This window comes from Dryobates pubescens, chromosome 20, assembly GCF_014839835.1.
Source record: "Dryobates pubescens isolate bDryPub1 chromosome 20, bDryPub1.pri, whole genome shotgun sequence".
NCBI classification, from domain to species: domain Eukaryota; kingdom Metazoa; phylum Chordata; class Aves; order Piciformes; family Picidae; genus Dryobates; species Dryobates pubescens.
Genome location: NC_071631.1, coordinates 2,853,085 through 2,880,839, shown reverse-complemented (window position 1 = coordinate 2,880,839; position 27,755 = coordinate 2,853,085). Strand labels below are relative to the sequence as shown.

Here is a 27,755-nt window from a genome sequence, read left to right as displayed (position 1 = left end):
CAAGCCTGAATGTCTCCAGGGATGGGGCTTCAACCACAGCTCTGGGCAACCTCTTCCAGTGTTCCACCACCCTCATTGTGAAGAACTCACTCCTGATGGCCAAGAAGGTGTCAGTAATGTTGCCTCAGGTCAGCCCCCAGCACTCAGTGTCATCCCAGTGCTGTCCAGGCTCCTGCATCCCCACAGTCTGACCAGAACCCATTTCCTGTTAGGTGTAAGAAGGTGGAGAAAGCTGCTTGGGAGCACAAATACTTGGATCCATCTCTGGTTTGGAGGGGGGAAGGGACTGGCTGCACTTTGGCCAATTCCTTCTCCTTTATGGTGCTGGGAGGATTTGCTTCAGTGTCTGCTGTGCTTAGCAGTGAGAGGAGCCAGCAGTGTGCCCGTGTGGGTGATGCTGCTCTGGCCAGGGGGTTGGACTGGATGATCTCTGGAGGTGCCTTCCAACTCCTAATGTTCTGTGTTTCTGTGATGGCTGTGGCTGCTTCCCCCCTGCCCCCCAGCTCACCACCTGCTCCTCTTCCTTTGCTCTTCCAGCCTACCAGCTCTTCAGATGCCAGCCTCCCACCATCGTCCCCAACGCAGAGATCATCACTGAGAACGAAGAGTTCAACATAGGTAACCTCCCCTGGTCCTCCTTCCAGCCCCTCCAGCTGCTGGCAGTGCCCACAGGAGGGCACACACTGCTGCCACCTCCCAGCTGGGGGCTGCAGGAGGCTGTGTGGCATGCTGGAGCTGCCCCTGCTGGACACTTGGCATTCCCAGCCAGGCTGCTCTGCCTCTCCCCAAGGCCTCTCCCCTCTGCTCCTGCAGAAGAGGTGGTCTGGCTGTGGGCAAAGCCCTGGAGCCTGCTGGCAGCCACACAAATCTCTGCCACAGCAGCAGTTTCCAGGGGTTTCACAGCAAGCAGGGGGCAAAAGCTTCGAGGCCATCACTCCTCTTTGGAGAGCCTTTCAGCCACCTCCACTCTGCTTGCTGGGCTCTAGCTTTCCCTCTGCTGCTGTTGCCCACAGCCATATCCACGTCTTAAACTGTGCCTGCAGCCAGCAGAGTCACCCTGGCTGGCTTTTAAAGCAGCTTTTTAACCCTGTCTGCTCTCTTGGAGGAGGCCTCCACCTGAGACAGCTTGGACAAACCAAAATGGTCTCGGTGGCATGAGAGCAGATTTGTCCAACCAAGACTCCAGCTTGACTCTTTACCCTCTGATTTCTGCCTCTGCCCCTTGTGTTTCACCCCTGCCCCTTCTACTTCTGCTTTAGCCCTTTTACCCCTCTTGTTTCTGCCCCTTCCCCTCTTGTTTCTGCCCCTTCCCTTCTTGTTTCTGCCTCTACCCCTTTCACTTCTGCCTCTACCCCTTTCACTTCTGCCTCTACCCCTTTCACTTCTGCCTCTTGCCCTCTTCTTTCTGCCTCTTGCCCTCTTCTTTCTGCCTCTTGCCCTCTTCTTTCTGCCTCTACCCTTTTTGCTTCTTCTCTTCCCCTCTTGTTTCAGCTCTCCCCCTTTCATGGCTGCCCATTCATGCCACACCTCCATGGCAGAGGCACAGTCAAGAGGCCTCTGCCCCCTCCCCCCCATGGTGCCCTCCTCCCAGGGCACATTTCCACCTTCCTGAGTGGATCCTTCTGTGGGGCCAAGATGGTTCCTCTCTGTCTGCAGGTGACATAGTGAGGTACAGATGCCTCCCTGGCTTTACCTTGATTGGAAATGAAATCCTGACCTGCAAACTAGGCACTCACCTCCAGTTTGAAGGCCCTCCCCCCACCTGTGAAGGTAAAGCCGGGGGGGTGCCCAGCGTGGCAGCTGCAAACCGTGGCAGGGGGTTGCCAGGGGAGGGAGCAAACTGGGTGGCAGCTCAGGGGGAGCTTTCCTTGCACATCTTTCACCTTTGGGGCTGGTTCTCACACATCCAAGGTCCCAGCAGTGCAAAACCACCCAGCAGGACCTCCTGAGGAGGGTAGTGAGGCACATCTGTGCAAGGGAAAGGCTCTTCTCCTGAGCCCCCTCACAGCAGGACATCCTGGCTGGGCTCAAGAGACCCCCAGCAAACAGCAGTGAGAGGGTTGCTGGGTGGCTGGCTGCTAATAAATGCCAGGGGAAGTTCCTCCACCCCTTGCTAGTGTGGGGTTTCCACACCATCTTTGGGGGGAGGGGTTGCCTCATGTCAGGGAGCTACTGCTGAGAGCCTCACAGAGGCTGCAAGGATGCTTAAGGAACATCTCTGTGAGGAGCAAAGGCTGAGAGCCTTGAGGGTGTTGAGCCTGGAGAAGAGCAGCCCCAGAGGGGGGCTGAGCAATGCTCAGCAAGAGCTAAAGGGTGTGGGGCAAGAGGCTGGGGCCAGACTCTTTCTGCTGGTACCCAGTGGTAGGATGAGGGGTGATGGACACAGACTGGAACCCAGGAGGGTCCATCTGAACAGGAGGAGAAAATTCCTTTGCTGTGAGGGTGCTGAAGGCCTGGAGCAGGCTGCCCAGAGAGGTTGTGGGGTCTCCTTGTCTGGAGAGCTTCCAAACCCCTCCCTGGCCGTTGTGCTCCTGGGCAAGCTGCTGTGGGTGCCCTGCCTGAGCCAGAGGGGTTGGATTGGATGATCTCCAGAGCTCCCTTCTGACCCAGACCCCTCTGGGATTCTGTCAGACACTTCCCAGATTTGCCTTAGCCCCTAAAAGCCCTTTGCAGGAAGGCACTGCTACAGCTTGCCCTTCCCTGCAGAGAGGCTGAGCAGAGCTCGAGCTGAGCCCCAGCCTGTGCCTGCCTGCATCTGTGAAGTCATTCCAGCAGTCACCCAAACGTCCTTACCCAGCGAGGCAGGGGGGAGGGAAACTGCTGTGACACTTTGCCAGTGATCCATGAGCAGCCAAAGGAGGAGCAGAGCCCTCCAGCCAGGCAATCCTGCCAGGAGCAGCTTCTCCATGAGTGCCAGGGGATGGATTACATGGGAGGAAGAAAGCCAAGCCCCGAGCAGGCTGCCTTGTCCACCTTGCTGCTGCTCAGGAGCCATCCCAGAGACCTTTCCCTGCTGCCTTCTTACCTTATTTATCCTCTTTGGAGTCCTGCTGCTGCTTTGCACTCCAGCAGTGATTATTTCATCTCCTCCCTTCCCTCCTATCTCAACAGTTTTACCATGCAATGGGATCTCTTTTGTTCTACCCCCCCCCCCCAGAGCTTTACTCCCTCTGAAGCAGCCTGAACTGAAGGAGAGGAGGGGAGGGCATTCAGTTATTTACTGAGGGTTCCTAGCCTGGGGGGTGGTGAAGGGACTGCTTCAGTTGCATCTGCCCACCCCTTTATAGAGGTCATAGAGAAAGCACTGATGGGGTTAAGGCCTGGGGAAGGAGACACTGCTCTTGCTGGCTGCTGCTGGCTGCTTGCTGGTCACACAAGCCCAGCAGCTGCCCTGGGCTTTGGTGGTGATTATGGAGAGGCAAAGATCTCCTCCTTTGTTAGGCTTTGTTTGCTCATTCTCTCTCTTTGCCTCCTCTTCTGGGGTGGTTTTGCTGCTCTTTTCTTTCAGCATTTTCAGCTGGATGGGGGTGGAGTGGTTGAAGGAAGGAACTGGAGTTCTTTAGGCTGGAGAAAAGGCTGAGGGGAGAGCTCACTGCTCTCTACAAGTCCCTGGCAGGAGGCTGGAATTAGTTAGGGGTTGGTCTCTTCTCCCTAGCATCAGGTGATAGAAGGAGAGGACATGGCCTCAAGCTGCATCAGGGGTGGTTTGGGTTGGAGATTAGGAACAAATTCTTCACTGCAAGAGTGGTCAGGGGTTGGAAGAGGCTGCCCAGGGAGGTGGTGGAGTCCCCATCCCTGGAGGGGTTCAAGAACCCTGGGGCCATGGCACTCAGGGATGTGGTTTGATGGCCTTGGTGGTGTTGGGTTGATGTTTGGACTGGGTGACCTTAGAGACCTTTTCCAACCCAAACAATCTGAGGATTCTTATCCCTTGCTTAACAACTCCCTGGGTGACCTGGGACAAGCCTGCAGTTCCACACCGTCCTCCAACCCCAGGAAGAAAGCTGCCACAATGAGGCTGGTGAGACTTGGTGCCATGCTCTAGCCATGAGGTCTGTGGTGACAGGTTGGACTCGATGGTCTTTGAGGTCTTTTCCAACCTTGGTGATGCTGTGGTGCTGTGTGATACTGTGTGACACTGGGACAGGCTGCCCAGAGAGGTGGTGGAGGCTCCATCCCTGCAGAGATCCAAGGTCAGACTTGCTGGGGCCCTGAGCAACCTGACCTAGCTGGAGATGTCCCTGCTGACTGCAGGGGGCTTGGACAAGATGCCCTTTGAGGGTCCCTTCCAACCCAATGTGATTCTGCTCTCTGCATCCTTCCCCTGCCAACCAGGCCAATCCCTCTTCTCTTGTGTCTCCTCCACGCTGCCTGCAGTGCACTGTCCTATGAACCAGGTGCTGACAGACTCCACCGGTGTGATCCTCAGCCAGAGCTTCCTGGGCACTTACCCTCACTTCCAGACCTGTTCTTGGGTGGTGAAGGTGGAGCCTGGCTATAACATCTCCCTCACCATCGAGTACTTCCTGAGTGAGAAGCAGTATGATGAGTTTGAGATCTTTGATGGTAAGAGTTTGATCATCAGGGGCTTGGAGCACCTCTGCTACAAGGAGGGGCTGAGGGAGCTGGGGGTGGTTCAGCCTGGAGAAGAGAAGGCTCCAGGGGGGCCTCATAGTGACCTTCCAGTACCTGAAGGGGCTCTAAAAGAAGGATGGAGAGAGACTGTTTGCAAAGGTCTGCAGTCATAGGCCAAGGGGCAATGGCTTCAAACTAGAGAAGGACAGATTAAGGATGGATGTCAGGAGCAGCTTCTTTACCATGAGGGTGGTGGAACACTGGAACAGGTTGTCCAGGCAGGTGGTTGAGGCTCCATTCCTGGAGATATTTGAGGTGAGGCTGGACAGGGCTCTGAGCAACCTGATCCAGTTGGGGATGTCCCTGCTCAGTGCAGAGGGGGTTGGACTGGATGAGCTCTGGAGGTCTCTTCCAACCCAGAGCACTCTGTGATAAGAGACTCCCCAGAGGGACCTTCACTGGGGGAGTTTGGGCAGCTGCTGATCTCTGAGCACCCTGGGGAGGGCTTTCCACCACTCCACCTCTAAGCTTCTGTTGGGTTTAAAGCAAGCTCCTCCTAAGACTCCTTGATTCTCTGGATGAGAAATGCTCAGAGATCTGGGGGTTTGGGTGGGTCCCAACTATTTGTGGAAGGGAGAGGAGTTAGCAAGCTCCTGAGAGATACTGCAGCAGAGGCTGGTGGGAAGGGGTGGGTTGTGGAGGGAGGAATTCTCACTCCTGAAGCCCATGCAGACCAGGTGAACCCAGAGGGGAGCTGTCAGGGCTGCTGCTGAAGCAGCTTTGTAGCAGAGGTGCTGTGCTGCTGCTCCTGTGCTTGCCCAGCAGGGGCTGAGCTAAAGGCTGCTGGAGCAACATGCAGCATAGCATGCTTGCTGCTGGAGCATGCTTGCTGCTGGAGCAATGTGAAGCATGCTTGCTGCTGGAGCAACGTGAAGCATGCTTGCTGCTGGAGCATGCTTGCTGCTGGAGCAACGTGGAGCATGCTTGCTGCTGGAGCATGCTTGCTGCTGGAGCAACATGGAGCATGCTTGCTGCTGGAGCATGCTTGCTGCTGGAGCAACGTGGAGCATGCTTGCTGCTGGAGCAATGTGAAGCATGCTTGCTGCTGGAGCAACGTGGAGCATGCTTGCTGCTGGAGCAACGTGGAGCATGCTTGCTGCTGGAGCATGCTTGCTGCTGGAGCAATGTGGAGCATGCTTGCTGCTGGAGCATGCTTGCTGCTGGAGCAATGTGGAGCATGCTTGCTGCTGGAGCATGCTTGCTGCTGGAGCAGCATGGAGCATGCTTGCTGCTGGAGCATGCTTGCTGCTGGAGCAACATGGAGCATGCTTGCTGCTGGAGCAACGTGGAGCATGCTTGCTGCTGGAGCAACGTGGAGCATGCTTGCTGCTGGAGCAACATGGAGCATGCTTGCTGCTGGAGCAACGTGGAGCATGCTTGCTGCTGGAGCAATGTGAAGCATGCTTGCTGCTGGAGCAACGTGGAGCATGCTTGCTGCTGGAGCAACGTGGAGCATGCTTGCTGCTGGAGCATGCTTGCTGCTGGAGCAACGTGGAGCATGCTTGCTGCTGGAGCATGCTTGCTGCTGGAGCAACATGGAGCATGCTTGCTGCTGGAGCATGCTTGCTGCTGGAGCAACGTGGAGCATGCTTGCTGCTGGAGCATGCTTGCTGCTGGAGCAACATGGAGCATGCTTGCTGCTGGAGCATGCTTGCTGCTGGAGCATGCTTGCTGCTGGAGCATGCTTGCTGCTGGAGCATGCTTGCTGCTGGAGCAACATGGAGCATGCTTGCTGCTGGAGCATGCTTGCTGCTGGAGCATGCTTGCTGCCTGGAGCAGCTCTCCCTGGCAGCAGCTGGGCTTTGCTGTTGGCTCCCCAGGAGCCCCAGGCACGAGCTGCCGGTGCTGGACTTGCCGCAGGCTCCCGGTGGTGCAGCTCCACGCTGCGCCTGTGCCTCCTGCGGGAGCACTCCGCCTCAGAAGGTCCACAGATGGCTCTCTGCCTGCCAGCCCTGGCTCTTCCTCATCCCCTCCTTCCTTGCAGGTCCCTCTGGGCAGAGCCCACTGCTCCTGTCCCTGAGTGGGAACTACTCTGCCCCTCTGACGGTCACCAGCAGCGGGAACAAGGTCTACCTGCGGTGGTCCTCTGATCACGCCTACAACAGAAAAGGCTTCAAAATCCGCTACTCTGGTAAGCACAGCACGGCCTGGAGGCCTCTGCCAGGGGCCTGCCCACATCTGCAGCCAAGGATCTCCGCTGCAGAGGGCCATCTGTGCTGCCCAAAGCTGCCAGGGGTTGGGCAGGAGCGCAACTCTGGGGTCCTCCTGAGCTGGGGAGGCTGGGGAGGGCAGGTTTCCTTCCAGGAGCAGCTGTGGGGCTGTGGCTGGTTTCTCAGCCTCTCTTTAGAGTCAGAACCAGCAGGTGCAAGTGCAGATGACGTGGCTGTGGGTGATGAAACTCATCCCATGCCACTAAATCGTTGTGTCCTTGCAAGGAGGCCATGTTGAGATGTGTGAGGGTGAGCAGAAGCAGCACAGAATGGGTTGGCTTGGAAGGGACCTTCAAGCTCATCCAGTTCCAGCCCCTCTGCCATGGGCAGGGACACCTCCCACCAGCCCAGGCTGCTCAAGGCCTCATCCAGCCTGGTCTTGAGCACCTCATGGGAGGTGGCATCCACAACCTCCTTGGTGCATGAGGCACAACTCAGAATCATAGAAATATTTTGTCTGGCAAAGGCCTCTAAGACCGAGTCCAGCTGTTGACCCAACCCCACCATGGCCACTAAACCCTGGCCCCAAGTGCCATGGCCACAGGTTTCTTGAACCCCTCCAGGGATGGGAACTCCACCATCTCCCTGAGCAGCCTGTGCCAATCCCTGACCAGCAAAAACATTGTTCCTCACCTCCAACCTCAATCTCCCCTGGTGCAACTTGAGGCCATTTCCTCTTGTTCCAGCACCTGTCTGAGCCCCACCTGGCTCCAGCCTCCTTTCAGGCAGTGTAGAGAGCCAGAAGGTCTCCCCTCAGCCTCCCTTTCACACTGACACTCCCAGCTCCCTCAGCTGCTCCTCCCCAGCCCAGTTCTCCAGACCCTCCCCCAGCTTCATTGCCTTTCTCTGGACCCACTCCCACCCCTCAGCATCCTTGGTGGTGTGAGGAGCCCCAGCCTGAGCGCAGCACTCGGTGCCCAGTGCCGAGGCCAGGGGGCTCCTCTGCAGGAGGGCACTTAGTCTTGCTGCTGCCAGCCCACTGGCTGATTGGTTTTCTTGCACCCTTCTCTGCAGCTCCTTACTGCAGCCTCCCTCAGCCCCCAGCCCACGGGATGATCGTGAGCCAGACAGGGCTGCAGCCTGGCAGCACCGTGCGCTTCGCCTGCGACAGCGGCTACCGGCTCGTGGGGCACAGCACCACCACCTGCACCCAGCACCCCCAGGGCTACTTCCACTGGAGCCAGGCCATCCCTCTCTGCCAAGGTGAGTGCACTGCCAGCAGCTGGCAGTCCCAGGGGGTGCTGGGGAGAAGGCAGTCAAGACCAAAGCTGCTGAGGTTCCCCCCACCCGCTGCCCTGCTGGGAAGGGCTGGAGGTAGGTGGTGAGGGATGAGCCTCTTGCCACCAGAGGGTTGGGAAAGCCCTCTGAGATCATCCAGTCCAACCATCAACCCAACACCCCCATGGCCACTAAACCATGGCCCCAAGTGCCATGGCCACAAAGTTTTGAACCCCTCCAGGGATGGGGACTCCACCACCTGCCTGGGGCAGCCTGCTCCAATCCCTGACCACTCCTGCAGCAAAGAAATTGTTCCTCATGCCCAACCTAAACCTCCCCTGGTGCAGCTTGAGGTCATTTTCCCTCATCCTATCATTGTTACTTGGGAGAAGAGGCCACCTGGCTCCAGCCTCCCTTCAGGAGTTGCAGAGAGCAATGAGGTCTCCCTCAGCCTCCTCTTCTCCAGGCTGCACACTCCCAGCTCCCTCAGCTGCTCCTCCCCAGCCCTGTCCTCCAGACCCTTCCCCAGCTTTGGTCCTTCTCTGGAGCCATTCCTCCATGTCCAAAAGTGGACCCAGTGCTCCAGGTGTGGACTCACCAGTGCTGAGGCCAGGGCCACACTATTGCTGACCTAGGCCAGGATGCTGGTGGCCTTCTTGGCCACCTGGGCACACTGCTGGCTCCCATTCAGATGGCTGTTGACCAACACTGCCATGTCCTTGCCTCCAAGTCCCTGGGAACAGATGAGCAAGGAGGGAATGGAGCAATTGTTTGGGAGGATTTGGGATGAGGGAGAAAGAAAGCATCTGGGTGAGGCCTCCCAGTGCAGAAGCATTTGAACCCTCATGAAGACATGGCCAGGCCTTGGTTAAGGGTGGGAGAAGCTATTGCTTGGCAGGATCTGGAAAAGCTGGCAGGAGCACTTGGATCCTGCTGGGATCTAGTGACTGCAGACATTCAACATCAGCCTGGATGTGGCCCTGGGCAGCCTGAGCTAGTCGGAGGCATCCCTGCTGCCTGCAAGATGCCCTTTGAGGGTCCCTTCCAACCCAATCCAACCTGTGACTCTGATTTCCCACTGGTGTGTCCAGAAGTGTCCTCTCAGGTCTGTGTGCATCAGTGTGGGGGTAAAAACCTCCTTGGGATTCAGCTGGTGCCCAGTTCCTGGTGGCTTCATCCAAGATTTAGGCATGTGCTTGTTCCTTCCACTTCTCCTCCCTAATTAATCCTTATGACACATCACACTTAGCAGAGGGCTCCTTCCCAGCAGGGCAGGGGGGGAGAGGATGGGGTAGGTGCCCTCAGGGGGCTTTGCTCCTGCCCTGGTTTGTCTCACTGCTATCTCCACTTTCTGATTGCACCTTTCTCTCCAGCTGCCACTCATCCCCCTGCCTTTGTGTGCAGAAAATGCCCATCTTTATTCTGATGAGGCCTTTCAGTGGCTTTGAACGTTCAGCCATCTTCCAAGCAGCCCAGCACTGGGGATTAATATTGCATTGGCTTGCCTGGAAACCAGCCAGGGAAGCAGGACAGCACAGGCAAAAGCTCAGCGCAGCCTCTGCCCTGTCCTCCAGGACTGCTTAGTGTGGGAGCTGCCCAAGAGCCTGGGAAAAATCCTTTCTGTGCTCCTTGCATCCCTTGAGTCCCTTTGGAAACTGCAGAGGGGTGGAAGCAGCCCTGCCTCTGGTGGGAGGGTTTGTGCTGTGTCCCTTTGGAGCCCTCCCGGGGCTGTGTTTGCCTAAAGCGGGAGTGGGGAGGGCTGAGGCAGGACCCTGCCTCCCAGGGCTGTTGGCAAGGGGGAGCTGGGAAACTGGGCAGGAGCTCAGCTGGTGCTGGAGCCTCTGTGCTAGCATGGGTGGGGGCAAACACCAAGTGCTGGAGCAGAATCAGGGAAGTGCTTCAGTTGGGAAAGCTCTCTGAGGTCACCAGGTCCAACCAGCAGCCCAACCCCACCATGGCCACCAGACCATGGCCCAGAGCCCCATGGCCACAGGTTCCTTGAACCCCTCCAGGGATGGAGACTCCACCACCTCCCTGGGCAGCCTGTTCTAATCCCTGACCACTCTTGCAGCAAACAAATCGTTCCTCATCTCCACCCTAAACCTCCCCTGGGGCAACCTGAGGCTGTTTCCTCTTGTGCTGTTGCTGGTTACCTGGGGGAAGAGCCCAACCCCTCCTGGCTCCAGCTTCCTTGCAGGGAGCTGTAGAGAGCCAGGAGGTCTCCCCTCAGCCTCCTCTTCTCCAGACTAAACACCCCCAGCTCCCTCAGCTGCTCCTGGATGAGCAGAGGAACCACAGCAAGGCCAGCAAGCAGGAGGGGCTGTCATGGCAACTGTGCTTCCCAACTCCTTAGCCCAGCATGAGGAATTTCCCTGGGGTACTGCTTTGCTTTACAGGCAAATCATGGAATCAAGGGCAGGGGTGAGTGCTGCTAAGCCCTTTGCTGCCCTGGTGTGCTGGAATGCCTCCTGCTCAGCTCCCACACCTTGTGTGACTTCCAAGAGGTGGATTGGGGGGGTGGGGGTGGGGAATGGATTTTAAAGGTGGTGAGGAGAAATGGAGAAGAGATGTGTGAAGGGGAGATGGAGGAGGGATGTGTGGGGAGATGTAAGAGGGATGTGTGGGGAGGAGATGGAAGAGGGATGTGTGGGGAGGAGATGGAGGAGGGATGTGTGGGGAGGAGATGGAGGAGGGATGTGTGGGGAGGAGGTGGAGGAGGGATGTGTGGGGAGGAGGTGGAGGAGGGATGTGTGGGGAGATGGAAGAGGGATGTGTGGGGAGATGGAGGAAGGATGTGTGGGGAGGAGATGGAGGAGGAATCAGCTGACAGCAGCAGTTCACAGCAGGAACTGAGTCCCCAGGCACCACTCCCCAGGCCACCAGGGAGAGTCAGAGCCAGACCCCCTCTGTTGTCCCCACTGAGAGGTGCACAGAGAGCAGCCTGGTCAGGATCTAGGTGCTGGACGTCCCTCTGGAAGAGGCTGGCTGTGCAGCAAGGAGCAGGGCTTGCTGGCCTGGTTGGAACAGCCCCTTTGGGACCGTCTCCTCCTCCCTCTTTCCCCGTATTTACATCAGGAAGCTTAACACTGACCCTTGGCTATCAGGTGCCCGGAGATGGATGCGGGAGGTGAGCGGCAGCAAGCTGAGGCTGCAGGGAATCGGTGGTGGAGCAGCTCCCCCGCCTGGCCTCAGCGCTGGCTCCTCGCCGCTTCCCTGCTTCGGCTCCGGCAAACCCAGCGTCCTTTGTTGTGAGCCCCCGACAGGGCTCTCAAAGCCAGCTGGCAACCTTTAGTGTTGGGCTGGACCCAATCCCTCACCCCTTCTGCTGGCCACAGGGCAGAGGTTTGGGAGCTCGATGCCCTGCCCTGCATGCATTGCTCACCACAATCAGCAGGGTCGGGAGAGGGGGAGCTGGGGGTGCCCCTAAGCACACGGTGGAGCTGACAACTGGCACATCCCAGAGCTGCCAGCAGAGAGCAGAGCCCTCTCCCCCTGCCCACTCCCCTCTGAATTATCTTTACTCCATGCTCCATCCTCACTGACATTCATGGGAGCAGCAGGGCAGGCTGAGCAGGGGGCAGCAGGGCAGGCTGTGCAGGGGGCAGCAGGGCAGGCTGTGCAGGGGGCAGCAGGCTGTGCAGGGGGCAGCAGGCTGTGCAGGGGGCAGCAGGCTGAGCAGGGGGCAGCAGGGCAGGCTGAGCAGGGGGCAGCAGGGCAGGCTGTGCAGGGGGCAGCAGGCTGTGCAGGGGGCAGCAGGCTGTGCAGGGGGCAGCAGGGCAGGCTGTGCAGGGGGCAGCAGGGCAGGCTGTGCAGGGGGCAGCAGGGCAGGCTGTGCAGGGGGCAGCAGGGCAGGGTGAGCAGGGGGCAGCAGGCTGTGCAGGGGGCAGCAGGGCAGGGTGAGCAGGGGGCAGCAGGACAGGCTGTGCAGGGGGCAGCAGGGCAGGCTGAGCAGGGGGCAGCAGGGCAGGCTGTGCAGGGGGCAGCAGGGCAGGCTGTGCAGGGGGCAGCAGGCTGTGCAGGGGGCAGCAGGGCAGGGTGAGCAGGGGGCAGCAGGACAGGCTGTGCAGGGGGCAGCAGGGCAGGCTGAGCAGGGGGCAGCAGGGCAGGCTGTGCAGGGGGCAGCAGGGCAAGCTGTGCAGGGGGCAGCAGGGCAGGCTGAGCAGGGGGCAGCAGGGCAGGCTGTGCAGGGGGCAGCAGGGCAGGCTGAGCAGGGGGCAGCAGGGCAGGGTGAGCAGGGGGCAGCAGGCTGTGCAGGGGGCAGCAGGGCAGGGTGAGCAGGGGGCAGCAGGGCAGGCTGTGCAGGGGGCAGCAGGGCAGGGTGAGCAGGGGGCAGCAGGCTGTGCAGGGGGCAGCAGGGCAGGCTGAGCAGGGGGCAGCAGGGCAGGCTGAGCAGGGGGCAGCAGGGCAGGCTGTGCAGGGGGCAGCAGGGCAGGCTGAGCAGGGGGCAGCAGGGCAGGCTGTGCAGGGGGCAGCAGGGCAGGGTGAGCAGGGGGCAGCAGGCTGTGCAGGGGGCAGCAGGGCAGGGTGAGCAGGGGGCAGCAGGGCAGGCTGTGCAGGGGGCAGCAGGGCAGGGTGAGCAGGGGGCAGCAGGGCAGGGTGAGCAGGGGGCAGCAGGCTGTGCAGGGGGCAGCAGGGCAGGGTGAGCAGGGGGCAGCAGGGCAGGCTGTGCAGGGGGCAGCAGGGCAGGGTGAGCAGGGGGCAGCAGGCTGTGCAGGGGGCAGCAGGGCAGGGTGAGCAGGGGGCAGCAGGCTGTGCAGGGGGCAGCAGGGCAGGCTGAGCAGGGGGCAGCAGGCTGTGCAGGGGGCAGCAGGGCAGGCTGAGCAGGGGGCAGCAGGGCAGGCTGAGCAGGGGGCAGCAGGGCAGGCTGTGCAGGGGGCAGCAGGCTGAGCAGGGGGCAGCAGGGCAGGCTGTGCAGGGGGCAGCAGGGCAGGCTGTGCAGGGGGCAGCCTGGCAGGCTGTGCAGGGGGCAGCAGGCTGTGCAGGGGGCAGCAGGGCAGGCTGTGCAGGGGGCAGCAGGCTGAGCAGGGGGCAGCAGGGCAGGCTGAGCAGGGGGCAGCAGGGCAGGCTGAGCAGGGGGCAGCAGGGCAGGCTGTGCAGGGGGCAGCCTGGCAGGCTGTGCAGGGGGCAGCTTGGTGCTGCCACACTGGAGGAGAGCATGAGCTGAGCTCATAGATCTTTGCTGGCTCTGCTGCCTATTTTTAAGCTGCTTCTTTGGGTGGTGTGTTTTTTTCCTGTGGAATCCCAGCTGCAGATTTGCTTTCAGAGCCTCTGTCCCTTTTCCTTAGCACATCATCTTCCTGCAGACAGAGCTTCTGGACAGCTGAACCCCACTCCCCCACTCCCCCCCCCCCATAAGTGCTGCTGCTTCTTGGTTGGTTTATTTCCTGGACCACCACATGCTCCCTGGGTCTCTTCCCCAGGCCAGATGTTGGGTTGGTTTCACACAGTCACCAAATGTTGAGGGTTGGAAGGGACCTCTGAAGATCATCAAGTCCAACTCCCCCCCTGCCAGAGCAGGGTCTCCTGAAGCAAGTCAAATAGAAACACACCCAGGTGGGCCTTGGAAGTCTCCAGAGGTGGAGATTCCAGCAGCTCACTCTAGGACTTCTCTGGCAAGAGCCAGCTCAGCTTTCTGTCCATCCTCTTTGGTCTGATGCAACACCCAAAAGGAACCCTGCAGCTGCCAGGTGGAAGGGAAGGAGCAGGACTTTCCAGGTCCCTTCTTCTTCTGCCTGAGAGTGAAATTGGTATTCAGCCTGGCTGCTTGTCTAGACACCCAGCCTTGTGGAGAGATTGGCCAAGCTCCTTAGCTCGCTGAAGTGACACCCTTGTGATTATCACTGCAACCAGGGATGTGCCTGCTGCTGCTAATGGGAGCCTGTGGAATTACTCACACCTATTAGCAACACCAGCACCTGCAAGGGGCAGGGAGCTGTGCTCCGGCATGGCCCAGCTCCTGCAGCAGGAGTGGGCAGCAGATGGAGAGAGGGGGTTCTGCCACTCTGCTCTGCTCTGGTGAGACCTCCCCTGCAGGGCTCTGCCCACCTCTGGGACCTGCAACACAAGAGAGAAGTGAACCTGACGGAGCAGGTGCAGAGGAGAGGCACAAAGATGCTCAGAGGGGTGGAGAGCCTCTCCTGCGAGGACAGGCTGGGGAGGGACTGCTCAGAAGGGGCTGTGGGGATAGGATGGGAGGCAGTGGTTTGGAACTGGAGCAGGGCAGATTAAGGTTGGACATCAGGAGGAAGTTCTTCACTGTGAGGGTGGTGAGACACTGGAACAGGCTGCTCAGGGAGGTGGTTGAGGCCCCAAAGTCAAATTTGATGTGGCCCTGTGCATCCTGCTCCAGTCAGAGGTCTCCCTGCTGCCTGCAGGCAGGGGGAATGGACAAGAGGACCTCTGAGGGTCCAGCCTCTGATGTTGGGATCTGGGCTTTCAGCTCCCCCCCAGATCCAAGGCACAACTGGAAGCTGACTGAATTTCTTGGCTGTGTTCTTTTGCCCAGCTCTCTCCTGTGGCGTTCCCCGGGCCCCCAGGAACGGCGTCGTCTTTGGCAAGGAGTACACCGTGGGCACCAAAGCCTTGTACCACTGCAACCAGGGCTTCCAGCTGCAGCCTGGGGAGCAGGCCAGCACAGAGTGCCTGCAGGCAGGGCACTGGAGCAATGGGGACCAGCCCCCACAGTGTGTGGGTGAGTGTCTGCAGCCAGCCCAGCCCCGTGGGCGGCTCTGCAAGGTCCTGCAGCAGAGGCTTCCAGCTCCGGCAGGGCCAGGGGCAGGAGTTCAGATGCCAGGCTTCTAACCCTGCAGAGCTTGGGTCTGCTGTCCCCTCTCATGCTGGCTTTGCTTATCACTTGTGAAAAAAACCCTGTCAGGGGGCAGGGCTGCTCACCACATGAGTGACAGAGGCTCTCTATGAGCCCATTCCCAAAGGGAAGAGGAAGGGAGTAAGAGAGGGAGGCTGATGGGCTGGGAAAGAAACTAACCCAGCTGGGATGGAAGTGAGAAGAATTCAATGAAACAGCTACAAATCAATATGGAAACCAAGCCCTGCTGGCAATGACATCACCATTGTCACCACTGGTGCTGGGGGCAGCCACTGGGGAAGTCCCAGACTGGGCTCAGTGGCAGATGGGACCCAGATTCAGGAGCTGGATTCGGGGACACAGCAAAGAGGATCAAAGGCCAAATGGGCAGAGCCCTCCTCAGACAGTGGCCACAGCAAAAGAGGCTTGATCCTGGTGAAGCCTCAGCTTTACCTTGAAGGCATCCATGGGCTGCAATCCCTTATCCTGTCCACTGCCCCCCACAGGTGCCACCTCTGACTTCCTGCACCCCAAGGGGAGACACAAGCTGTGGCACTGCCCTCGGTCTGCCCAGGAGCAAGTCCCAGCCAGAGCCTTTCTGCAAGCCAGCCCTTGATAGAACTGTTTCACATCAGCTTCTCCCTGCTGGCAGCAGCCCCTGGCTGTGCAAACCTGCCCTGAGCTTCAGAAAGTGCCTCCCTGAGCTGAGCCTGAGCTGAGCCTGAGCTGAGCCATCACAGCACCGACCAGCGCCGGTTCTGCTCTGGGCCAGAGCAGGACAGCCAGAGCTGCCAGGGCTGGCCCCCTGCTTGGAAAGCCAGCAAGCTTGCTGGGAGGCCCTGAAGTGGCCTGGAGTGCTAACATCTCTCTGTCTCCTTTCTCCCCCCTGGCTCCCAGCTGTCACCTGTCCTGATATCAACAGCATCGCGGTGGAGCACGGCCGCTGGCGCCTGACCTACGAGGTCCAGTACCACTACAACGCCCAGCTCATGCTCAGCTGTGACCCTGGCTACTACTACACTGGCCAGAGGGTCATCAAGTGCCAGGCCAACGGGAAGTGGAGCATAGGAGAGCCAATGCCCACCTGCAAAAGTAAGCAGCAGAGCTCAGGAGCCGGGCTGGGCCGGGGGGAGCTCCGTGGGGCTGGGGGCTGGGTGTCCGCTCGGTGGGTGTGCAGAACCCCCACAGCTCATGGAGCAGAGGGTCACAGAATCAGAGAATCAACAAGGTTGGAAAAGACCTCAGAGATCAGCAAGTCCAACCTGTCACCCAGCACCTCCTGACAGCTAACCCATGGCTCCAAGTGCCGCATCCAAGCCTTTGCTGAACACCCCCAGGGATGGGGACTCCCCACCTCCCTGGGCAGCACATCCCAGTGGCCAGTTGCTCTTTCTGGGAAGAACTTTCTCCTCAGAAGTGTTCTGGAAGAAGAGAGTTTGGATGCAGGGAGCCATCATCTATTGATTTGATTCTTGGTTTAATCCACCTAGAATCATGGAATGGTTTCAGCTGGCAAAGCTCTCCAAGGTCATCCACTCCAACCAGCAACCCAGCACCACCATGGCCACTAAACCATGGCCCAGAGCCCCCTGGCCACAGGTCCCTTGGACACCTCCAGGGATGGGAAATCCACCACCTCCCTGGGCAGCCTGGTCCAATGCCTGACCACTCTTGCAGCAAAGAAATTGTTCCTCATCTCCAACCTTAACCTCCCCTGGGGCAGCTTGAGGCTGTTTCTTCTTGTCCTATTTCTAGTTACCTGGGGGAAGAGCCCAACCCCCACCTGGCTTCAGCCTCCTTTCAGGGAGCTGGAGAGAGCCAGAAGGTCTTCCTCCAGTTTCCTTTTCTCCAGATTAAGCACCCCCAGCTCCCTCAGCTGCTCCTCCCCAGCCCTGCTCTCCAGACCCTTCCCCAGCTTTGCTGCTGCCCTCCTTTGGTCCCACTCCAGCCCCTCAATGTCCCTCACAGAGTGAGGAGCCCAAACCTGAGCCATTACTTGAGGTGTGACCTCACCAGTGCTGGATACAGGGCGATGACCTCTGCCCTGCTCCTGCTGGCCACACTATTGCTGATCCAGGCCAGGCTGCTGGTGGCCTTCCACAGAGTTCTGCTTGAGTTCAAGCACATCAGCTGCTCTGTTCCTGCTGGCTCCCAGCAGCTTGGCTGTCACTGCTGCCAGATGCTCTGAAGTTTGCATTTAAGAAGGAAACTAAGCCACCTCTGATTTAAAACCTAACCTCTCCCAGGTTGCAAAGACAAAGCTTGCAAAGCCCAAGCTTGCAGGGGCAGTGGTGTCACCACCAGCAGCTCCCTCACTTGGACCTTTGCTTCAGCCATAGGTGGAGGCTTTTTTTTCCCACTCCATGCCCAGCCAGAGACACAAAAGAATTCTGCTTCCAAATGGCAGCTTTCCCTCCCCTCCTGCCTCCTTTTGTTTCTGGAGCTGCAGCTGCCAGCTCTGGTGACAGATGTAGTCCTACCCCTGCTTGCTCTTCAGCCAGATCTGGGAGTGTGAGCCTGACCTCATTTTATTTCCCCTGTGTTATTGCCACCTAAATCCAAGTGACAGGATCCTGGCACTGTGCTAAGGGCAGAAGCACCCAGCCTGAGCCTTTTGATTTCTTGCTGTGTGCAAAAGCTCCAAGAGGGTTTGCAGAGCTTTGAGGTAGAGAAAACAAAGAGCTGAAGGTTGTGGCTTCTAGGGTTTGATCTGGAGCTGCATTGCCAAGGGGCTCCAGGGCAGGCTCTGGCTGCACCCCACAAACCAGGGGTGTTTCAGATGGGTGTCCTCTGTGGGGTTGGGCTTTAGATGTCAGCTGTGTCCTGGGGCTCTTTGTGTCACTTTCTCTTTGGAAATCTTGGGTCATTTTGTGGCTTCCTGGCTGCATCAACCTGTGGTTAATCCTGGAAAGCTTCCTGTGTGAAAAGCTTCTCTGTCACAAACTTCTGGGGCTCCTTCCTGGCCACTCTTACCTTTAGGTCTTGCCTGGGGTCCTGAAGCACAAACTTAGAGAGTCAGAGAACTGTTTCAGTTGGCAAAGCCCTCCAAGGTCATCCACTCCAACCAGCAACCCAACACCCCCATGGCCACTAAACCATGGCCCCAAGTACCTTCAGAGACAGAGACTCCAGCACCTCCCTGGGCAGCCTCTTCCAGTGCCTGACCACTCTTGCAGGAAAGAAGTTGTCCCTCATATCCAACCTCCACCTCCCCTGGACAACTTGAGACCATTTCCTCTCATCCTATTGCTTCATCCTAGAAGAGACCAACCCCACCTGGCTCCAGCCTCCTCTCAGGAGCTGCAGAGAGCCAGAAGTTCTTCCCTAAGCCTTCTTTTCTCCAGGCTGAACAACCCCAGGTCCCTCAGCTGCTCCTCTCCAGCCCTGTTCTCCAGACCTTTGCCCTTCTCTGGACCTGCCTTGTAACCTGACTCAGAATCCTTGCAATAGACTAGACTAGACTAGAATAGACTAGACTAGAATAGAATTAACCAGGTTGGAAAAGACCTTTGAGATCATCCAGTCCAACCTATCACCCAACACCATCTGATCAACTCAACCATGGCACCAAGTGCCTCATCCATGCTCCTTCTAAACACCTCCAGTGATGGTGACTCCACCACCTCCCTGGGCAGCACATCCCAGTGGCCAATCTCTCTTCTTGGGAAGAACTTTCTCCTCACCCCCAGCCTAAACCTCCCCTGCTGCAGCTTGAGATTGTGTCCCCTTGTTCTGGTGCTGCTTGTCTGGGAGGAGAGACCAAGCTCCACCTGGCTACAACCTCCCTTCAGGGAGTTGGAGAGAGCAAGAAGGTCTCCCCTGAGCCTCCTCTTCTCCAGGCTGAGCAACCCCAGCTCCCTCAGCCTCTCCTCACAGGGCTGTGCTCCAGACCCCTCCCCAGCTTTGTTGCCCTTCTCTGGACACCTTCCAGCATCTCAACATCTTTCCTAAACTGGGGGGCCCAGAACCCCCTCGTGTCCCTTCCCCCTCATTCCTGGCTCCAGCAATGCCTGGTGGTGAGCATCACTGAGTGTGCCTGCTCCCAACCCAGAGCTCAGGGTGCTTTGGGGTCTCTCCTAGTTATCTCCTGTGGAGACCTGCCAACCCCTCCCAACGGCAACAAGATTGGCACGCTGACCAGCTATGGGGCCACAGCCATCTTCTCCTGCAACACTGGCTACACCCTGGTGGGCTCCCGGGTGAGGGAGTGCATGGCCAATGGACTGTGGAGTGGAGCAGAAGTCAGGTGTCTGGGTAGGTGTGCGGTGTCCCTGAGGTTTGTTGGGAAAGAGGCCTGGGGGTGGGGTGGGTTTGCTGCTGCTGCTGCTGCTCTGGTTTCACTTATCATGGATTCACAGAATGGTTTGCAGTTGGAAGGGTGAAGGTCATCCAGTTCTCAACACCCCCCCCCGCCACGGGCACCTTGCTCTAGGGGATTAATAGAAGGAGGCATTGCAGGCTGCTGTCCTCAACACTGAACCACAGAATGGGTTGGGTTGGATCATCCATTTCCAATCCCTTGTCACCCATCCAACCTGGCCTTGAACACCTCCAGGGAGGGATCATCCACAGCCTCCCTGGGCAACCTGTCCCAGTGTCTCCCCACCCCCACTGGAGAGAATGTCTTCCTCATCCCCAGCCTCAACCTCCCCTCTTCCAGCTCAAAGCCCTTGCCCCTCATCCTGTCAGTCCCAGCCCTCGCCAAAAGTCCCTCCCCAGCTCTCCTGTAGCCCCCTTCAGGTGCCGGCAGGCTGTTCCGAGGTCTGCCTGGAGCCGTCTCCGGGAGGCAGGGCGGCCGGGCAGGGCGGCCGGGCGGCGCGGTGGGGAGGCAGGGCGGCCGGGCAGGGCGGCCGGGCGGCGCGGTGGGGAGGCAGGGCGGCCGGGCGGCGCGGTGGGGAGGCAGGGCGGCCGGGCAGGGCGGCCGGGCGGCGCGGTGGGGAGGCAGGGCGGCCGGGCAGGGCGGCCGGGCGGCGCGGTGGGGAGGCAGGGCGGCCGGGCAGGGCGGTGGGGAGGCAGGGCGGTCGGGCAGGGCGGCCGGGCAGCGCGGTGGGGAGGCAGGGCGGCCGGGCAGGGCGGTGGGGAGGCAGGGCGGTCGGGCAGGGCGGCCGGGCAGCGCGGTGGGGAGGCAGGGCGGCCGGGCAGGGCGGTGGGGAGGCAGGGCGGCCGGGCGGCGCGGTGGGGAGGCAGGGCGGCCGGGCGGCGCGGTGGGGAGGCAGGGCGGCCGGGCAGCGCGGTGGGGAGGCAGGGCGGCCGGGCAGGGCGGTGGGGAGGCAGGGCGGTCGGGCAGGGCGGCCGGGCAGCGCGGTGGGGAGGCAGGGCGGCCGGGCAGGGCGGTGGGGAGGCAGGGCGGCCGGGCAGCGCGGGCTGACGGCGCCGCTCTCTGTCTCCCCGCCGCAGCGGGGCACTGCGGCGTGCCCAGCCCCATCGTCAACGGGCAGATCAACGGGGAGAACTTCAACTACCGCGGCAGCGTGGTGTACCAGTGCGGCCCCGGCTTCCGCCTGATCGGCATGTCCGTGCGCATCTGCCAGCAGGACCACCGCTGGTCCGGCAAGACTCCTGTCTGTGTGCGTAAGTACGGCGAGGCTGCTGCCGCTCCCGCCGCGGCTCCGCTCCTCCGGCTTCGCCCCACAGGCTGCCTCAGGCCGGCAGGGACCGCGAAGGGCATCTTGGCCGAGCCCGCTGCGGGCAGCAGGGGCACCTCCAGCTAGAGCAGGTTGCTCAGAGCTCCATCAGATCTGACCTTGAGTGTCTCCAGGCATGGGGCCTCAAAGCTCTTTTCCAACCTGGTTAGTTCTGTTCTGTTCTGTTCTATTCTGTTCTATTCTGCTCTACTCTGCTCTGCTCTGCTCTACGCTGTGCTGTTCTATTCTATTCTGCTCTATTCTATTCTGCTCTATTCTATTCTATGTTGTTCTATTCCATTCTATTCTACTCTGCTCTATGCTGTGCTGTTCTGTTATATTCTATTCTGCTCTGCTCTACTCCTATTCTATTCTATTCTATTCTATTCTGCTCTATTCTATTCTCAATCACATCCCTGGGCAACCTGTTCCAGCGTTTCACCACTCACATTGTGAAGAGCTTCCTCCTGATGCCCAACCTAAATCTGCCCTGCTACAGTTTCAAACCACTGCCCCACAGGCCCTTCTAAACAGTCCTCCTCCAGCCTGCCTGTAGGTCCCCTTCAGATATTCCTAGTTATCATAGAATCGTACAATTGTTGGGGCTGGAAGGGAGCTCAAGGCTCAGCCAGTTCCAACCCCCCTGCCATGGCCAGGGACACCTCACACTACAGCAGGTTGCTCAGAGCCACATCCAGCCTGGCTGCTTAAAAACCTCCAGGGATGAGGAGGAGGCTTCCACCACCTCATCCATGGTTACCTGGTTACCTCCCTGGGCAACCTGTGCCAGGCGCTCACCACCCTCATGGGGAAGAACTTCTTCCTACCATCCAATCTGAATTTCCCTATTTCTAGTTTTGTTCTATTTTTTTGTTGAAGGTCTCCTTCAGGGTGTGCCTAAGTTGCTTTGCCAGCAGTCAGTGTGCTGCACAAACATCCTCAGGTGAGGATGAGGAGGGAGCCGAGTTGCAGCAGGAGTGGCAGTGCCATGGGTTTTGGCTGCTTTGCTGCTTCCCTCTGCCTGTGAATTCCACTTTGCTTAGGTGGTTTTCATACACTGAGTTTCTAATCACAGCCTCACTTGAACCCCAGCATGATGGACCTCTGGAGATCACCCACTCCAACCCCTCTGCTCCAGCAGGGCACCCACAGCAGCTTGCCCAGGAGCACAACGGCCAGGTGGGGTTGGAAGCTCTGCAGAGGAGACTCCACAACCCCTCTGGGCAGCCTGCTCCAGGGCTCCAGCAGCCTCACACCAAAGAAGTTTCTCTTTCAGTTCAGATAGAAGCTCCTGGGTTCCAGTCTGTGCCCCTTGTCCTGTCACTGGGCACCACTGAAAATGGGTGAGCCCAGCTGAAGGAGGGGTTTCTGTGCCCACCCTTTATTGGGGTGCAGGAAGCTTCAAGGCAGACACAGCCCCACCAAGACTGTCACCACTTTTGAGCCCCACACTCTGTGCTAGGGGAGAACCAATCTCCCTCCTCCTCTGCTCTGCAGTCCCAGGTCACCTTGCACAACCTGCTCATTTGTTTTTATCCCCAGCAAATAAGCTAATTAAAGGCAATCTCTGGAGCTCTGAGGTGTTAATAAGTTTAAGCACCTTCTTATCAATGGACAGAGCAATCCATACCTTTCCTATCATGATTCTCAGCTTGTTTGCTTCCAATCTCTCCTGGCTGCTTCAGAGCTTCATGTGCTGAGGCACATCAATGTGGAGAAGGTGGGAAGAGAGGAAGGACCTGGCATTGGGTGTGCAGATCCCAGCCCCAAACCAAGAAACAGACTTTGGTCAAGGTTGGCAAAGGTTGGAGGATGTCTCTGATTCTGCTTGAGGGCTTCCCAGCTCAAGAGGGACAGGGATGTCCTGCAGAGAGTCCAATGGAGGCTACAAGGTGATGAAGGGTTTGGAAGGACAAGGGGCAATGGACACAAACTGGAACCCAGCAAGTTCCACCCCAACATGAGGAAAAACCTCTTTGGTGTGAGGGTGCTGAGCCCTGGAGCAGGCTGCCCAGAGAGGTTGTGGAGTCTCCTTCTCTGCAGACTTTCAAGACCCACCTGGATGTGCTCCTGGGTGACCTGCCCTAGGTGGCCTGGTGTGGATTCCAGGGTTGATGCAGGTGTTTTATGTTCTCTCCTTCCTTGGGAACCCTTTTTCCCTACCCATGGATAATCCACTTTCTTCCAGGCAGAGGAAAAACCAAACAACTAAACCAGCAACATCTCCCCTTTCTGATTGCAGCTATCACTTGTGGCCACCCTGGCAACCCTGCCAATGGCTTGACCCAAGGGACTCAGTTCAACCTGAATGATGTGGCCAAGTTTGTGTGCAACACTGGCTACAGACTGGAAGGGGCATCACAGTCCCAGTGCTTGGCCAACGGGCAGTGGAGCAGCACCCTGCCCTCCTGCCGGGGTAAGTCACCTGCCTCCGCCCCAGGGGGGGACAGGGCACTTGTCTGAGCCTTCCTCCTTGGTTCCTCTAAAGCCCACTTCTCATAAAGTCCTGCAAAGCAAGCCTGGTGTTTCCTCAGGAACCTGCAAGGGATGTTTGAGCTCTGAGGGAAATCTCATGCAGCAAACCTGATTTCCCCTTGGGCTTTGCTCAGAGCTGCTAATGGACCCTTGCCCGAGCCCTGCAGCCCCCAAGGCGCTGCAGAGTGTGATGTAAGTGAGGAGGACTCCAGAGAATAGCAGGCCAGACCCTTAGCAGAAGTTTCAGGGTGGATATTGGGGGTTGGGGGTTTATAATCTCCTTCCTTGGGACCTTATTGTTTGCCCCCCATGGTTAATCCACTTCCTTCCAGGCACAGAGGGAGTATTTCCAGGTTTGGGTCACCCCAGCCCAGTTTACTCCAAGCAAATACCATGGTCCTTGGCCAGAGCCCTCTCTCCTGCTAGGCTGCCCTGCTTCCCACTGGGATCTGCACTCAACTTCACTTCTCAGATTCCCTCCTCTCCCTGCACTCCCTCCCTCCCTCCTCCCTCAATCCAATCTCTCTGTCCATGCTGTTGCTGTCTCAGTCAAGGAACCAAATTGTCCTCCACTGGTAGCAGTCCCAGCTGGGGGCCAGAGAGCAGAGCTCTGCTGCTGAGCCTCACGGGGCAGGGTGAGACCCTGCAGCATTGCCTCTGCTCTTCCTCTGCTTCTGCTTTCTTTGGGTCTGTTTGGGTTTTTCCTTAATCAAAAAGGACTTTTTCAGCCTCTTTGAACCAAAAAAAAAAATCACTACAAAAAATAAATCCAAATTGTCCAATCTGTGAGTTACAATTTGTCTTTCCCTCCCCCCCACCCCCATATTTCTTTGCTCAAATTATTATTATTATTATTATTATTATTATTATTATTATTATTATTATTATTATTATTATTATTATTATTATTATTATTAATTTTGGTTGGAGAATCCTCTGTTCTTTGTTACACCCTTTGTTATGGTTTCTGTTGTTGTTTGTTTTGGGGTGGTTTTTGGTTTGTTTATTTTCTTTTTGTGTGTGTGTTCCTCCCCTTCCCCCTCGCCTTCCCCTTCCCTTTCCCCTCCCCCTCCTCCTCCCCTCCCCCTCTTCCTCCTCCCCTCCCCCTCTTCCTCCTCCCCTCCCCCTCTTCCTCCTCCCCTCCCCCTCTTCCTCCTCCCCTCCCCCTCTTCCTCCTCCCCTCCCCCTCTTCCTCCTCCCCTCCCCCTCTTCCTCCTCCCCTCCCCCTCTTCCTCCTCCCCTCCCCCTCTTCCTCCTCCCCTCCCCCTCTTCCTCCTCCCCTCCCCCTCTTCCTCCTCCCCTCCCCCTCTTCCTCCTCCCCTCCCCCTCTTCCTCCTCCCCTCCCCCTCTTCCTCCTCCCCTCCCCCTCTTCCTCCTCCCCTCCCCCTCTTCCTCCTCCCCTCCCCCTCTTCCTCCTCCCCTCCCCCTCTTCCTCCTCCCCTCCCCCTCTTCCTCCTCCCCTCTTCCTCCTCCCCTCTTCCTCCTCCCCTCTTCCTCCTCCCCCTCTTCCTCCTCCCCCTCTTCCTCCTCCCCCTCTTCCTCCTCCCCCTCTTCCTCCTCCCCCTCTTCCTCCTCCCCCTCTTCCTCCTCCCCCTCTTCCTCCTCCCCCTCTTCCTCCTCCCCCTCTTCCTCCTCCCCTCTTCCTCCTCCCCTCTTCCTCCTCCCATCTTCCTCCTCCCCTCCCCCTCCTCCCCTCCCCCTCCTCCCCTCCCCCTCTCCTCCTCCCCCTCTCCTCCTCCCCCTCTCCTCCTCTCCCTCCCCCTCTCCTCCTCTCCCTCTCCCTTTCCTTTCCTGTGGCTGGTTTGTTTGTTTGCAGTTGTAAACTGTTCTGACCCTGGGCACCTGGAAAACAGCATCCGGCAAGTGCAGCCAAGTGGGCCTCACAGATTCAGCTTTGGAACAACTGTCTCTTATCAGTGCAGCCATGGATATTACTTATTGGGGACACATGTCCTTACCTGTCAGGGGGATGGCACTTGGGACCGTGCCCTCCCCCAGTGTCTTTGTAAGTTCATCACAATTATACCCCCTCCACCCCCACCCCCCCTGCACTCCCACCCCCACCTTGTCATTCCCTGTGGCTTTAGCTGAATGGTTATGGGGGGAAAAACCCAACCAACCAAGTCTGGGTCCCAATCCCCTTTGTCATCTGCAAAGAATTGGTTCAGTTGGGAAAGATCTCCAAGGTCATCCAGCCCAAGCATCGAGCCAACCCCACGGTGGCCATGAAAGCATGTCCCAAAGTGCCATGGCCAGGAGCTCCAGAGCTTCTGACTGCACCACCTCCCTGGGCAGCCCCCAGCAGCTCTAGGGTGGCCTTTTGGAGACAAAAGCAGCTGCCAGCTCCTTACCTGCCCCTGACACATCCCTGGGGCAAGCAGCCGTGGAGCTCCTCCAGCCTGACCCGGTGTAGCTGTTCCAGAGCCACGACTCTTGCTTTGTTCCTTCTCTCCTCCTCCAGCACCCAATCCTGCAGAGCAGTCTGGGGCACCTTTTCCTTTCCTCTTGTCAGCAGCATGGCACCTGCTTGTGCTTGCAGCACCCTGCACAGACCCTGGGGAACTGACAAGTGAGAACCTCAGGCTGATCCTTTAGGTTCATCCCTCAGGCCAAGTTAGGCTGATCCCTCAGGCCAGGTTAGGCTGATCCCTCAAGCTAGGTTAGGCTGATCCCTCAGGCCAGGTTAGGCTGATCTCTCAGGCTCCCTCAGCCCACAGCATTCCAGCTAACTCAGAAGGTTCTCCTTAAAATGTTGATACCCTTTAAACCCTGGGCACTGGGTCCCTCAGGCTGATCCTTTATGTTTCTCCCTCAGGCTGGTCTCTCAGGCTCCCTCAGTCCACAGCATTCCAGCTAAGTCAAAGGGATCTCCTTCCTTTAAATATCGATACCCTTGGTTGGAAGGGATCCCACAGATCATCTGCTCCAGCTCCTTTGCCATGGCTAGGGACATCTCTCAACCAGACTCAGCTGCTCCTCATCCAACCTGGCCTTGAACACCCCCAGGGAGGAGGCAGCCACAGCCTCCCTGGGCAGCCTGTGCCAGAGTCTCACCACCCTCCTACTGAAGAACTTCTTCGTCAGCTCCACTCTAACCCTGCTCTCCCTCAGCTTCAGACCATTCCCCCTTGTCCTCTCTGTAGACACCCTCAGGAAGTCTCTCTGCAGCCTTCCTGCAGGATCCCTTCAGGTACTGGAAAGCAGCTCTGAGGTCCCCCTGGAGCCTTCTCTTCTCCAAGCTGCACACCCCCAGCTCCCTCAGCCTGTGCTCATAGCAGAGCTGCTCCAGACAAACATTCTGTACACAAATCCTTTCAAGCCTTCCATGCTGCCACTGGTTTGGAGCAGCTGAGGCTGCTGGAGCAGCTGTTATTGAATTGTTAGTTACAGCCTGAGTTTGAGCTATCAGCCCTCAAAGCTATTTCCTTGCGGAGCCTCCTTGGGTTTAGTCACAGCTCTGCACCAGGCTATTTCAACAGCCACGTGCCCAAAGCAGCTTTTATTGGAGCATTCATCCTGTCTGCTCCCTACTGCCAGTTGCTGGTATTTTTAGAGCCTAGCAGAGGGTGGGGAAGGTCCATTCTGGATGCCTTCCTTCAGCAAGCAAGCCCTGAGTGGTCTTTCCGCTGAGCATCCTCACCCAAAGCTGGCTGATAGCCCCCAGGTGGGTCAGGGAGTTTGTCAGCAGCCCTCCTGTCTCCTCTCTGATTGCTAAGCCAAAGGAAACTCACAACTTCTCGTTAGTGCTGGCAGTGGTTGAGTGAGCAGCACCCAGAGCCCAGCAGGATTATTTGCCCAGGGCTTTGTTGCCAGCTCAGTGTCACAGGACCTGGTGCTGAGAGGGGTGGGTTGGAGGCTGTGGAGTGGGGTTTGAGTGGAAGCATTCATGCTTCATCTGATCTACTTGAAGATGTCCCTGCTTGCTGCAGAGGAGTTGGAGTGGATGACCTTTCAAGGTCCATTCCAACCCAAAATGTTCTATGAGTTTCCCAGGGCACCTGCAAGGTGCCCAGCAGTGTCAGGACTGGGTGCATCATAGAGTCAAGGAATGGGCTGGCTTGGAAGGGGTCTTAAGGATCATCCAGTTCCAACCCTCCTGCCAGGGGCAGGGACACCTCCCACCAGCACAGGTTGCTCAAGGTCCCATCCAGCCTGGCCTTGAGCACCTCCAGGGAGGGGGCAGCCCCAACTCCCCTGCTTTATGCACAAACCCTTGGCAGCTCTTAGGGGATGAGCTCATGTCCCCCAGGAGGAGATGGCTGTAAGGTGCTCTATGCCACACCTGCAGCATGGCATGAGCCACAAGGTGGTTGGTGGCCTCTGGGGCACAGCACTGGCTCCCAGCTGCCAAGGTCCCCATGCAGCAACCTCACCCACGCAGTGCTTTGCTGCCTGCCTGTTCCACCTGCCTCCAGATGGATCCTAGAATTGTTAGGGTTGGAAGGGACCTCGAGGATCCATCTAGTTCCAACCCCCCAGCCATGGGCAGGGACACAGAATCACAGAAACATTCAGGTTAGAAAAGAGCCTCAGGACCACCAAGTCCAACCAATAACCCTGCTCTACAAGGCTCACCCTTAAACCACATCCCCAAGCACCACATCCAAATGACCTTTAAACACATCCAGGCTTGGGGACTCAAGCCCCTCCCTGGGCAGCTCATTCCAATGCCTGACCACTCCTGCTGGGAAGCAGTTTTTCCTGATGCCCAGTCTAAACCTCCCTAGCCCTCACCCTCAAGCAGGTTGCTCAGGCCCCCAGCCAGCCTGGCCTCCAGGGATGAGGCTT

At 58.3% G+C, this 27,755-nt stretch overlaps 1 protein-coding gene across 1 annotated transcript in view; it reads left to right on the top strand.

The window, feature by feature from the left end:
• The first annotated feature begins 6,625 nt into the window (after positions 1-6,625).
• Positions 6,626-27,755, top strand: part of LOC128898222 (CUB and sushi domain-containing protein 1-like) — a 42,123-nt gene continuing 20,993 nt past the window's right edge. Inside the window, exons 1-8 of the mRNA XM_054170895.1 lie at positions 6,626-6,766; positions 7,860-8,048; positions 14,569-14,754; positions 15,766-15,960; positions 18,949-19,122; positions 20,266-20,439; positions 22,735-22,908; positions 24,784-24,972. Of these exons, the coding sequence (XP_054026870.1) occupies positions 7,898-8,048; positions 14,569-14,754; positions 15,766-15,960; positions 18,949-19,122; positions 20,266-20,439; positions 22,735-22,908; positions 24,784-24,972 (1,243 nt within the window). The 5' untranslated portion in view covers positions 6,626-6,766; positions 7,860-7,897. The remainder of the gene's footprint in view (positions 6,767-7,859; positions 8,049-14,568; positions 14,755-15,765; positions 15,961-18,948; positions 19,123-20,265; positions 20,440-22,734; positions 22,909-24,783; positions 24,973-27,755) is intronic.